This window comes from Miscanthus floridulus, chromosome 13 (genome assembly GCF_019320115.1).
Source record: "Miscanthus floridulus cultivar M001 chromosome 13, ASM1932011v1, whole genome shotgun sequence".
In the NCBI taxonomy this organism is placed as follows: Eukaryota; Viridiplantae; Streptophyta; class Magnoliopsida; order Poales; family Poaceae; genus Miscanthus; species Miscanthus floridulus.
Window position 1 is genome coordinate 83,184,631 of NC_089592.1, and position 13,929 is coordinate 83,198,559.

The 13,929-nt window shown below is 48.5% G+C and overlaps 1 protein-coding gene across 1 annotated transcript; it reads left to right on the forward strand.

Moving 5' to 3' along the window:
• The first annotated feature begins 7,137 nt into the window (after positions 1 to 7,137).
• On the forward strand, positions 7,138 to 12,856 carry LOC136502078 (ubiquitin carboxyl-terminal hydrolase 2-like). Its single transcript, XM_066497567.1, has 5 exons — positions 7,138 to 7,234; positions 7,721 to 8,537; positions 8,918 to 9,709; positions 10,268 to 10,673; positions 12,325 to 12,856. Exons 2-5 carry the CDS (start codon positions 7,730 to 7,732, stop codon positions 12,605 to 12,607), a joined length of 2,289 nt encoding a protein of 762 aa, XP_066353664.1. The 5' UTR covers positions 7,138 to 7,234; positions 7,721 to 7,729; the 3' UTR covers positions 12,608 to 12,856.
• Positions 12,857 to 13,929: the final 1,073 nt, after the last annotated feature.

Genomic DNA, 13,929 nt, shown 5'->3' on the forward strand with positions numbered 1-13,929 from the left:
ACCTAGACGAAAGCGGAAGAACCTTGAAGCCCTGACTGGCTGACGATGAGCCGACCGGACGAGGATCGCTGGGGGTTGCGACCCACTCCCCTCAAATCAACCAAGGGTGGGGGCGACCCAGCCAGTCCCTGTTCAGCCCACAAACAGTCGCGATCACCCGCTCATGGTGAAACCACCGGAGCAACTGGTGGGGCATCTCCCCATTGGGGGTTGCGCACACGTGTCGACCCCAAAGACGTAGGGGAACAATCACGTCCCCCCGATTGACCAGCATGCTCCACCACACTTGGAGTAGGGGTCCATGAAGCCAATGATGCCTCTGAAGGGCACGACGACCGCGCCCGCTTCGCCACCCGCTCGCGGGCAGCATCCTCACCCGCGGCGTTTTCCTTGACTCAGGAGCCTCACTGCGCATCTCTGTACCATGCCCACCACCGACAGGCATAGCCATAGGTGCGCATCGCTCCACCAAGGTCATAACAACACCCTCGTCTCCCTTGTCCTCCGAGGAACCCGCATCATCGCACGACTCCATGGGGTCCTCTGACTCAGCTCCTCCACTTCCTCCCGGTGCACACCGCCACGGAGCCACCGATTGATCTCCTTCTCCTTCTCAAACCTCCTCTGAACCTTCTTGGTTTTCTCCTTCTTCTTGCCAAGCACGGCATCCCTCTAGGTAGCTTGCCGAGCCACGCCTTCCGCGCCTCTCGGAAGGTGCGGTCAGGATTTATACCCCGCGAGCCCCTATGAAACAGGCGCTTAAATTGATCTAAAGATCAAAAACAAAAAGGGAAAAGGTCACGGGAAAGGGGTATACTAGATCGACAGATTCATGGCATGGAGAGGTCTAGTGTCCCTTAGAGGGACTCATCATCCCCCAACTACAGCACCCGATCAAGATAACTCCAGACTTCATCCCTTGACAACTCCTCCGACGATGCATGAGCGAGTCCTTGAGCTAGAGTATTCCCCTCGGCCGCATTCTCTCTGCCAAAGGGGCGACCCGATGGTAGAAGAAGGTATGGAAGACCTGCAATCCATCGAGGCTATGCCGCATGAGCCTCCTAAGCTCCATCTCAATGATCTCTAGCTTGTTCTACCGACGAGCAGGACCACACGACCAGCTTTCCCTCCTTCCGGCCTCTCCCCGGTGAACGTCAAGAATGGCGCCTCCACCAGGTTCCTAATGTAGAACCACTCATTGTGCCATCTCCGGTTGGAGTCACTGGGGGAGTGCGCCGGGTAGGGGACCGACGGCTTAGGCCGCTTCTACAAGGTGAACCCGCCGACCGGAGCGATTCTAGGTGGTTTCCCCTCGGACAGAACCCGCCTGCTGAACATCCACCGGAAGAGGTCCACGTGTGGCTCCATCCTAAGGAAGGCCTCATAGACGGTGATGAAGCGGTGATGTACAGCACCCCAGTCGAGTTGAGGTGCTTGTAACTCCAGGCCCCCACTCATTGAGGAGCCTGCGTAGGAACCGATGCGTGGGGTACCCGAGCCCCGCTCATGGAAGGCAGGAAGGAGACAACCTTGTCAGCCTAGGGTTGCGAAACAACCTCCCTGGTGTGGGATCCCTCCAATATGCCACTTCCTTTGACTGGAGCACGCCCCTTCTCGGCGAAGGCAGTCAGCACCTCCTCATCCACATTGGAAGGCCTCTAGTTTGACATTGCGCCACGGATCTAGGAGCATACCTGTAAGTTTTTCCTCTCCCTCACTATGCTCTCCTCTCTCCTAGAAACCCCCATGGTGCACGAAGGTGCTTAGCAAGAAGAAGGAAGAGGAAGCGGCGGTGGAGAAGTTAAGGCAAAGAGATGGGAGAAAAAAACCCTCTCCTCCCCCCTATTTAAATGCGAAAGGGACGTGCAGCGGGACATGGCTGGCTGACGGGATGCGCTTGCTCGATGGAACATTGCTTGGCTAGTGGGATGTGGCTGGGCGGGGCCCACCACTACCACAACCCAGGCGTAGGAAACGAGGCACAACCGCACACAAATGACCCTCCGCCTTCCTAGGAAAAGGTTTGGAGGGGCCCACCGACAGAATCTCCATCGAGGAGAAGCCAGCCGATCACCCAAGTCGATCGAACGGTTCGAGCGGCTGCCGAGAAGCGGGTAAGGAGCAATGGGATGCCCCATGCAGGTTATATTGACTCTGTAACGAACGATGGACCCGGATTTCACTAGGACATATCCGATAGGAGCTCCCCGAACCCGTCACTCCAACCATCGAGGTAACTTTACCAACCCCTGTTTTACTTTTCCAGTGCATGAGCATTCATTCATCCATTCTCATGCATGCATTCATAGATTCAGTCATATAGTCATCCATACATTCATCCCATACATCCAAGCATTGCATATGCAATTGTTGCATCACAATGCTTCGCATCGCGTCACGAAGCGATAGTCGTCTCATTCGATATGAGCGGCGACCGACCGGGGTTCGAAGGCGACCCGCAAAGGGCTCGAGGCCGCCTCGTGTTAAATAGAGCTAGGGGAGAAAACATAAATGAGCCGTAGTGGCCCTCGCATGATCCGCTCAGAAGCGGATAGGGTCATCTCGACCTTCTCATTCGATCCTGACCTCGAGCCATGCCCATAGAATCTCCATCGAGGGGAGGCCAGCGGGCCACCTGAGTTGGTCTCCAAAATAGCCTAGGCATCTGTTAGGAGGCGGGTTAAGGAGCAGTGGAATGCCACATGAGGGCTATGCCAACCCTATTACAAACAATGGACCCAGATTCCACTCGAACATGCCCGTTAGTGAGCTCACCGAGCGTATCACTCGAGCCATCGAAGCAAGTGACATTAGCTCAACTCCTTCGGTTATGGAAACCGTGGATGGGGTGACGCATGAAACTCGACCGACCCTGACTCGGGAATCCAACCGACTGTGTAGGTCACGGGCGGGACGAACACAGGTGAACACCCCGACCGGCAGGAACATAGGAGTTTGTGGCCCCAGGAAAGAGTACTAAGGTGCTCAGCCTCCGACTGACTCACCAGTCGGCTGTAGGCTCAGAGTCTACACCCACCGGATGCTCTCGCGCGCACCTGGCTGAAGACGGACTATCGACGAGTTCCTCCCCCTTTGGGGGCTGGGCGCCTATGTCTACTCGGCGTGCCTCCATGGCCTTCACCGATCCCCTCATCAGGGGCTGGGTGCCAATATCCCCCCAACACGCCTTCGCGGCCTTCGCCAGTCCTCCCCGTGGAGGCGGGGCGCCTAAATCCTACTTGGTTACCCTACGCGGTACAACAAACCAAGGGGGAAACACCGAAGTTCTAATAAACAACCCGCCTCCACGGCACAATGGGCACATGAATTACAAAGCAAATACAAGCTTTCATTAACCTAAAGACACAAGCCCTAGGCTTTTACAATAACACGCAAAGCGTGTGTGAACAGCCCCAGGACTATTCCGCACCTTGGGGCACGAAGCGGAACAAGGGAGCCAAGATCCTTGTTCTCTCGCTACAATGCTCTCCTCCCTCTTCCGTCCTCTGATCTAGAATTCGGGACAGGGGCCTGTTTGACACATACGATGCTCTCCTTACGAGAGATCTTCTAGCATCGTACTCCCATGTGCCCTCAAAAGTGGCAACTCAACAGCCCCTTCACGGCTTCACAAAAGCCCCAAAGGGGCTCGGCGGCTCCTGTCGGGCTCATAAACCTGAGGTCCCTAATAGACCTGCTTCCCTACAACACTTGGTCCAGCAGGCGGCACAGCGACAGCGCACGACTGGGCTGGCCCAGATACATAATGATAGGCCGAGACCACGATCCGGTCCTCGACTGGCACCTCCGGCCAGGAGACCTGGTCGGAGCCCGACCAGAAGGCCTAGTCGAGGTGGGACCGCAGTCCGACGTCGACCCTGTTCCTCCGATCGAGGATATGCTGGACCTTTGCTCGCCTCTCTTTCTCGACTGACACGGTCGGGGCCGACTGGGAACGAATGACTAGGACACCTGCTCGGTGTGGGCTCGGGGAGCAGGTGGAGCAGATAAGGTAAGGCGCTCAAGTCAACCGCATATACCGAGGACCGTACCCTACCATGCCCTGCACACCTGTAGGACGGTGCCATCAGACCATGTCAGACGGACACTATACAGCCTGCCAGACGTGGCAGAGCACAAACAGTATTATAGGCGCCGTCGTTTGCCGTCCCAGACGAACACTGTGCAGCCTGCTAGGTCATGAACAGTAAGGTGGGCGAACACTATGCAGCCTGCCAGGTACAACAGGTCATGAATAGTAGGTGGGCGATGGCGTGTCGTACCCGACGACGTGGGCAACAAGACTAGGTAGCATCCATACACTCTCTCCCTTTCCATCTTTGACTTGTAAAGCCATTCCCTTCATCTATAAAAGGGGATGCGCTCTCTCCTCTGAGGACGATAGCTCAACAGCTTTAGAACTCGATAGCTCAACAGCTCTAGAACTGGATAGCTCAACAGCTCTAGAACTAGACAGCTACATAGTCTACACGCTCTCAACAGCTGATAAGCTCGGACACACAGAGCATACGCTCCAATACTTAGCGCACGTTTGAGCATCCGTCACTCTCTTTCACTCGGTTCCGAGTCCGACCGGACCTCTAACACCCCCCTTCTCATTCCTTACTCGTTTGTAACCCCATAGCAAACTTCGAGCACATGAGCTCAGGAATAAAGTCATCGACCGACTAAAACTGGATGTAGGGCACGTTGCCTGAACCAGTATAAATTTTGTGTCATCGCGTGCTAGGCCACATCCGATCACAACGCACGGCAAAATTACAAATATTTACTTATCGGTCACATTTCGCACCGACATAGGTGACCCTCATAAAGGACATGCACAACAATATTGTGACTAGTGTTCGAACAAACGATGGTAACATAGATTACTTCCTGATTAAAATTGGACTTCATCAAGGGTCAGCCTTAAGCCCGTATTTCTTTGCCTTGGTAATGGATGAGGTTACCAGGAACATACAAGGGGCTATCCATTGGTGTATGTTGTTCGATGATGATGTAGTGTTAGTGGACGAAAGCCAGGCGGGAGTAATATAGAAAACGAGAGTTATGGCGGCAGACCCTTGAGTCTAAAGGTTTTAGATTGAGCGGAACTAAAACCGAATATATGAGATACGACTTTAGCGGAGTTATACAGGAGAAGAGATATATGAGTTTAGAAGGTCGGGTAGTCCCATCCAACTACACACATGCTTGATGCGTTGGAACAAAAGGGTGAGCCATGCAGGGACGCCCCTTCGCTCTTGGAGGAGTGCATTAGCCCCAAGGAAGCTGCTACCGCCCCTGTCCTGGATGAATTTTCTACTGACATACTCCGTAGGTCTAGCCGAGCCACAGCTACCGGTCTTAACAACACCGGCAAAAGGTGGACGGCGCCGGAAGGTCATGTCAGCACAACGGCATAGCGCACGGCTGTCTACAAGACCTTCCGTAGTGCTGGTGTCACGAAGGGCACAACACCGCATGGAAATGCTTGACCTCAGGGGTCCCGTTGAACCAACTGGAGATGAGGCTATTAAATTGTACCTGGAGAGGTACAAACGAACACCTCCTCCACATGTGACTGCAGCCCTAGCGGCACTGACTAGCGCCATGTTAGCTGGAGCTGAAGATGGAGATGAAGAGTAACAGGGATTAGATTTTTTTCCCCTGTTGTCTCTCCAGCTGTGAGTAATCGCTTAGGCTTCACACCTTATCCGGTAATCCTTGCCAAATAAGGTTTTATAGTTGTACTGCGTCTCTGGCGCATAAATCTGCTTCCTTCTTATTAATATATAAGCCGGCTCAGTCGGATCTTTCAAAAAAAAAAAACACATGCATTCCATATGAAACCTATTCTGATGTGGTTCGTTGCCAGTTTGAGTTGTGTAGAGGATGTTTCATGCTTTCTTTTGTTCGTTCCTCAGCACCTTGCTAGCTCGCACTTGGATTATTGCAAACAAATGTTAGGCATATATCAACAAGAATTCTAATACCCATTCGCAAAAAAAAAGAAAAAGAAAAAGAAAATCTAATACCCATTGGAGGATGCATGGGAGAGCATTACTGCACGACATTTTATCCGTGCTGGTTCCAAACCCTCATCAGAGAGCATTACCAGAGCCTTCACTATTAGAGAGATGAATTGGTGGTGAATTGAGGGAATTTTTCCACTCGGTCATCCAAGTTCAAGTTAAGTCTTCAACTTGACGCAAGTGCTCGTATTTAATGATGTTATTCTTTTATTGATAGTCAATGTGCCTGTTAATAATAGCATTGCAACGTGATATGTGACTTCGTATTACCATCTTCTCACTATAAATCTGAAATTTCCTACATGATGTATGCTCCAATTTTTTCTCAAGAATATATAGGCATGCGCATGCACTGCATAAGAACCTACTCTTGGATTATTGTCACCAAATATTTGGGTTGTCAATGAAAATCGTACTAGTACTCATTGTAGAATGGGAGGGTGAACTAGAGCCACCCACGCTAACACAATCCTGAATTAGCTTGAGTGCTATAATTTTTCTTGAGTGCCATAATAAAACCGAGAAGAAAAGTGTAGTTTCCTTGACTATGCTTCTAAACCTCCAAAGTAATATATATATTTTCAAGGTTGAAGTAAACCGCCGAGGAATATGGATATTTTCTTGATGGGTTCTAAGCACCTCCAAAGAAACTACTCATTTTCTTGAGTGTACATATAAACAATCAAGGAAAATGACTATTTTCTTGAAGTGAACCACCAAGGAATGTGGCCATGATCCAGGTTGCAAGTTTTCAACCAATGTGCTTTCTTTCTATGTGGATACAAGCTTCCAACATGGCAACATCCGTCTCTCTCACGGAAACACTTCCTTTTTTTAAAACTCGACACTCCCTATATTTGTCACACGTCTGTATGGGTTATGTGTACCTAATTTCCAACATGAACTTTCCGTGCATTTTTGTACGTCGTGTGATCGCGGCTGGGCCATCTTGGCTAATGGCAAGCCAGCGCGGGTCCATCCCCCGGCCTTGTCCGCTCGGCCCACGGCCTTCTCAACTAACCCGCCCAACTCCGCGGCCCACCGTCTCTCCCACAAAACCCCACCGCCCCAGCGAAAACCAAACCAGCGCGAAATCATTTGCTCCTCTGCCGCGCTCCCTCTCAAACCAAACCCCCTCTCCCTCCCGGCCTCGCCGCAAGCCGTTCGACCCCGAGCTCCGTTGCCGTCGTCTTCCGGTAAGCTTCCCCCCACCGCCTTCCTTCCTTCCTACTCCGGTTCCGTTCTTCGTCGCTCGGTCGATTGGTATTTTGCTGGTTTGGATCCCCGAATCCGTGCTCGCCGTTGTTGATCCCCCGCCAGAATGGTTTCCGTTTCGCGCGTCGCCTCGATCGATTTCATCGTCGCCGTTGGTTTTTGATCCTCGCCACTCGAACGAATGCGGCTTCGGTTGTTGTTGGTCTAATTCCTATTCTCTGGTTCCTCCTCCCATTTGTTGCCTCTATTGGTTGGTTGGTTCATTCCTGGCCCGTACGGTTCCTGGCAGCGGTTATTGATCCTCGCCGAAGTGCTCGATTTCTCGTCGTCTTATTGGGTCTTTTCTCATATTTCCCCGCTACTCAATCTGGCTTTCGATTCTCGGGTCATCCGCATCGATTGCTGGTTGGTTTGGGCTTTAACGGATTCACGCGACTCTAATTTGGTGTGGTTCTTGTGTGCTCCAGGCAAACGCGATGGGGAAGACGCCCCCGAAGGAAAAGGAGGCGGATGGAAGCCCCCGGAAGAAAGCTGCGCGGGTTGACGACCCGGCTCTGATTACGGCGTCGGCACTGAGCCCCACAGGGAAGACGCCGCCGAAGGGGGAGGAGGCAGAGGAGAGCCCGCGGAAGAAAGCTCCTCGGCTGGACGACGCGGCTCTGGCTACGGTTCCTGGGGCGTCGAAGCCGAACCCGACGGGGAAGACGCAGCCGAAGGAGGAGGCGGAGGGAAGCCCGCCGAAGAGATCTCGAAGCCCGCGGAGTAAATCTCCGCGGCGGCAAGACAAACGGCCCGCGGCGGCACTGCCTCTGCCTACGGTTCCTGAGTCGTCGGAGCTGATCGTGGAAGGGGCGGCGCGGGCCAGCGATGAGAAGCGGTGCAAGTGCAATCACGTCATCACTTACAGTGCTATCATGAAAATGGCTCGATTGCTCGAATCCAAGGACGCATGGACTTGCTGTGGTTGTCAGCGCGAAAAAGACAAGGGGATCGTCAAAACCAAGCCCGAGAAGATCGATCTCTTGATCTGTGTGACATGCTACGACCATCTCTGCTGCGGGGTTGGGTCAATTGCTTACCCGTTTGGGCACTCTCGAGCACACGCCCTGAAGAAGAAGCACTGGTTTGCTGTTCTGTACTGTGATCCAGAAAGAGGATACTGCTTCAAGTGTAACGCTGAGGTGCCAATGCCGGTCAAATTTGGGGAAGGTGACAACGAGGTTGGTGTTCAAGTGATCCGCTCTATTGTCAGTCGAAAGTTACTGGCTCCCCCGCCATCTGTTGGTAAGCTTTCCCCCGACATTGCTCTTTGTGGTCCCATGGCTTTGCTTCTTGAATCCCTGGCTCCATTCTTGACTTCGCGCCAGGGTTTCATGTTTTCTGATTTTTTTTTTCCTTCTATGGTTGTTTGCCCCTGATTTTCCTTGGCCCAATCACTGGTCTGCACTGTTCTTGGTAGTGGTTCTGGATTGTTAATACTTCGTCTTCTTGGTAATTCCTCTGATTTTCCTTGGCCCAATCACTGGTCTGCACTGTTCTTGGTAGTGGTTCTGGAATGTTAATACATCGTCTTCTTGGTTATCCCCCGCACCCCCCGCCCGGCGCGCGCGCGCACACAGAAATCCCCTACTTATTTGGCTTTCTTGGATGATCTGAATTCTTAGGTCAAACTGAGGCGGAGGTCAATCCAATGGTGGAAATGACGGGCAAAGGTCAGGCAGAAAGCCATCCATCTGGATTTGGTTTGGATCTTGCAGACAAATGGCCTAGCTATGAGTCCAGGTCATCGGACGCGCAAGGCTATGCTATCAGAGGAATACCAAATCTCGGAAACACATGCTACATGAGTGCAGTATTGCAGTGCCTATTTGTGCTTGGTAAGCTGCAAGAAAGGATGTTGGCACTGGATCCTCCAAAAGGTCTCCTTCCCGAGCTACTCAAGGAGCTATTTGTGCTTGTGGAGGCAAGTGCTGCAGGAGACGTGCTGGACCCAACGAAAGTTTTGGATTGCGTACGCTTGTGCAAAGCGCCGTTTTTCAAAGTTGGAGCTATGGAAGACAGCCACGAATTTCTTACGGCCTTGCGCGGTATTTGGATTGAAGGTGAGAAGATTTATAACAGGCAAAGTGATGCTCCTACAGTGATTGATTCCATTTTTAGGTTTAAGATGCTTCAGACACTATCCTGCAAAAAATGTGGTCACTCGTCTCCGACATCCGATTTTTTCTGGGACCTGACAATGCATTTCCCATCAAAGTGGCATCCAACCAAAAGTGCTGCATCACCACAAACAAGCGAGAGTCCCAGATCTCGAAAGAGGGAGATTGCTGTTCAATTATTTCCAGCAGATGTGCAGAGAAACTTGGAAAGGTTGCAAACAGTTTCTGAAAGTTGTTATTCTCGTGCTATTGGTTCAGAGGTGACTGTGGAGGAAACACATAAACCTTTGGAAGTTGGTGAGTTTATGATTGCTCCTGCACTTATTAAAATGCCTTGACTGCAGATGTCGGAGGTACTCTAGAGTCCTAGGTCATTCCACATTTGTGGATTGAAAATGCTGGAACTAGGGAACACTCTGAAACTGGAAATCTTATTTGTTATCTTGCTCAACATGAGAAAAACGTTTCATTTTTTGGAATATGTATCCTACACTTGCTAAGAGGAGAAAATGGTTTGAGGGCCCTTTGCACACATGGACAGAAGAAAAATTTCAGGAAAACCTTTGGGATGTGTATACAAAAGTGAGCAGGATCTTTCAGAAGTGCTAACACGGCAATGCTGTTTGTAGTGTAGTAGATAAAACTGCCACTGGAATAAATAGCTTGAGATGTTGAGTCCTTGTCGTCGCATAATAAATTGTTACTCCACTTAATCATGTGCGGGGATTCTCGAAAAGAAAGCTACTTCGAATTTGGAGGATAAAGATCTAAAAATATGTAGAGGATGCCAGTTACTGGTTGCATGATGTCGATACTGCAGATAAAATTAAATATTATATATGCTTGGTTCTGCAGATTCTACTCAAGCGCAATGTATCAGTCAAAGCCAGGATGTTGTACAGAGTCCTTTGCAGATTCAGGAGGGCAAGTCTGTTGATTCACTGACAGAAGATCTAATATCGATTGAAGACTTCTTATTGCTGTTTTCTGAAGATCAGGTAAAATGGCGCTGTCCTAATTGTGCCAAGGATCATGAGGAGCCAAGTGCCAGTCAAAGTAAAAATGGTGAGCAGATAGTGGGAAGCGGCAATGAAGATGATGTTGGAGATACTGTTAAGATTTATCGTTTTACCACGCTTCCACCTGTATTGGCTCTTCACCTTAATAGAACTTCTAACCTTAAGGGAACTGATGGGATCAAAATAAATGGCCATGTGAGATTTATGGAATACCTTGATGTAAAGCGATTCATGAACCCCAGGTACTGATCGTTCCTCACAGTAATACCTTATACATCTGTGCAGTTCTAACTTCTAACAAGTTTCTAATTGCGTAAGCTTTTTTGTTCAGTTCATTCCTACTAGCTTTAACAATACACGACCTTCTCTAAACAAAGTTACAAAGACTTAAGAACACATGGCATTGTTGGTGAATGATTTTTTTTACCCGTACTTCAGTGTTCTCATTTGTGGTCATGGGGGCTTTTGTAGCCATATACTCGTTAGACTTTTCTTTTTCCAAATCAACTAGTACAGTTTTGAAATAAGTATGCGATTGTAGTGTGTGAAAATGAATGCCATATAGAAATGGAGTATGTTAATTTCCTGGAAATTTGGATAATTTCCTTCATTTGCATAGAGGTAATTAGGACGATTCTACTTATATTTATCTCTGCAGATTAACCTGATTCAGATTAAAGAAATTATGAACAGCAAAACCAATTGTTTACTTCCCTTGGAAACATGTGTATTTAGCACTGCATAATGGGTGATAAAAGAAGGTAAAATCTTTCAAGTAATTTATTATATTCACTAAAGAACTGTAACATGATAATAGTAAAATGAATATCTTGTCATCTGAGCATGGAGACAAAAGGGACAAGTTTTATATGTAGAAAAAAAACTGCAGCAGTAAAGAAAGGTTTGAGAAGGGGAAAAATGCCATAAAATGACAGTGCATATGAAAGTTACGGGCGTCTTGTCAGATTCAAAATGCATCGCCCTTTCATAAACGATGGGAATGGGACACTGGGTCATATGGTACTCCCAGTCCCAGGACATACTATTTGGAAGTTGGAATTATGTGAAAGAATTATACAAATGCCATCAATAACATTAACATGTCTAAAAAGGTGTACTTGTTGGAGCCTGTGCAGCTCTAGAAATTTACAAAATCTGTATTATTTTTTATTTGAGAGAATGGAAATGAGATGCCAACGCAAATAATCCAACTAGGTTTTTAAATTAGTGGTGATTCCAGTCAAGGAAACAACTGAATTAAGTATATTTTCTACAGTCTTCTTTCTGAGGATACACACAAGAGCTGTGGATCTTTGTAGTTCTTTTTTACAGTCTGATATTGACCAGAGCCATGTTCAATCTACATCAAATAATCTTGTCTTTGGTTGGAAAATGCTTTAGTGAATCAGTTGTAATTGAGTTTGTTTGCGACAGAACTGATCACATTTGAATAGAATGGAACACACAGATCGTCTGCTACAAACCCAATTCACTGGCGCACTGTATTGCTTACTTCACTGTAAAGAGCTCAGTATCTATTTGCATTTAGGTGCATTTTAAATACCTTTTTCTTTGTTTCAAAGTTGTATGTTAGCTACAGTTCTGACTTATGGTATTGATATTTCAAATATAATTGTTTTTTTTTTTAAATAAAGGTAAATGTGTATGGCCTTCTTAATAATTCTAGAGCCTTTATTTGTTGAAATCTTCATTGTTAGATGATTTATCACTTGAGAAGGGATCATGGGTGTTTATCTGATAGAGGGTTCTTGTTCATAATGTTCAATTATGTGGATACATGACCGAGAAAGGCATGGCATTATTTGTAAAAGGTCGCATTAATTCATAACCATACATTTGGCCTAATTCTGTTTTGTTTTCTCCAATATTCAGCTCTGTCGACAAAGATAGCACCCTCTATCGTCTAGCTGGTGTTGTAGAGCACATTGGCGAGGGATCCTTGAAGGAGAAGGACGGACACTACATTGCGTACGTTAGAGCAAGAAGGCTTGGAAATCAGCAAGAGGGTAGCAGTTGCTCTTCCTCATGGTTTTGTGCAGACGACCGTTGGATCAGACAAGTCACTCTTGAACAAGTTCTCAACTGTGAGGCCTATATTCTTTTCTATGAGAGGATGGAAGACCAAGACATTTCTGGCATAAGACGTCAGAACTAAAGAATGCAGTAATAGAACAAGCAGATGAGTGAGATAAGCAAACCTTCTCTCGACCGCAAGGATCCAGTCAGTCAGTGTTCATAGTAAAACAGGCTCTTGACCAAGCTCATTTTTGTCGCTGGGCTTCAAACTTACTGTAACTTTGTACCAAATCGGAGTTTTTTTTTCTTTCTTTCTTTCTGATCTTCTCACTCAGCTGATCTGGTCATTCCATTCCTTTGCCTTTTAGGATAAACTGTGAATGGAATAGTGGTGAGATTGGTAAACCGGTGATACAGGCTTTGTAAAGGTTCTGTTGGATGCTGTTGTTACATGATAATGGTTTACATTGCCTTGTGGAGAGATATAGGACATATTCCTCTTGATGTTTTGAGCTATCCCTGAAATCGAAAACAGCACATAGTTTGTTCTATCCTCCCCTTGATTTTTTTGTCTTGGTTTCAGCGTTAATGTCTGATTATTGGAGCTTCATGCTGGAGGTGATCCTCCTAAATTGGAATATGCCCTACATGCGACTTCTCATTTCATTGTCTGGGAGTAATCCACAATAGCTTATGCCTGACATATGCTAGTATTATTATCAAAAGCAAAAGTCTGGAGACATTGGTACACTCTGAGAGGCAGACGTTTGCTGCCTGCTTTGCATGCACGTCCTTCAGACGGGGGCCAGGGAACGCTGCCCTGTGGCCCCTGTTGGAAAAATCATGATTGCCTGATGAAATGAACACAGCATTTATTTCCAAACAAAGATGGTAGCTTCAGATCCGCTCATAGAATTTGTAATAGTCGAGTTGGAGTGTCCATGGCACTGTTCATGTCACTGCAGACTGTCAAGCACAGCAGCCTCCATTACGGTCACTGATCAGTGTTAGAGACAGTTGAGGGATGTCTAAGGTTGGGACTTGGAGGTTCTCATCTCATTTGCACAGCCACAGGAGCCGGGCCCCAGTCGGAAGTATTGGGCTGTTGTAGGTTCTCGTTTGACCAAATGGGCCTATACAAGGCCCAGTATCAGCCCAGTCGCAAATCTCCAGTAGCAACCACACCAGCACGAAATCCCTCTCCAAAACCCCCTCCCGGCGCCGCGCGGCCCCTGGATCCCGACCCCGGCATTCTCGCCGCCTTCCCGGTTTCCTTTTCTTCTTCTCCCGGTTCCTTTTCTTCCTCGAACGCTTGTTGATCTCGTGTTTTTCACATGGGGTTTTCTTCCCCGCTTCTCCGCCTTTCGGTCCAATCCCTAGCCGGCTAGCCCGCAGGCTCCTTCTTGATCGTCGCCACTCGCCAGAACCGCTGCGATCTTGGTTCTTCTTCCAGCCCCGGCC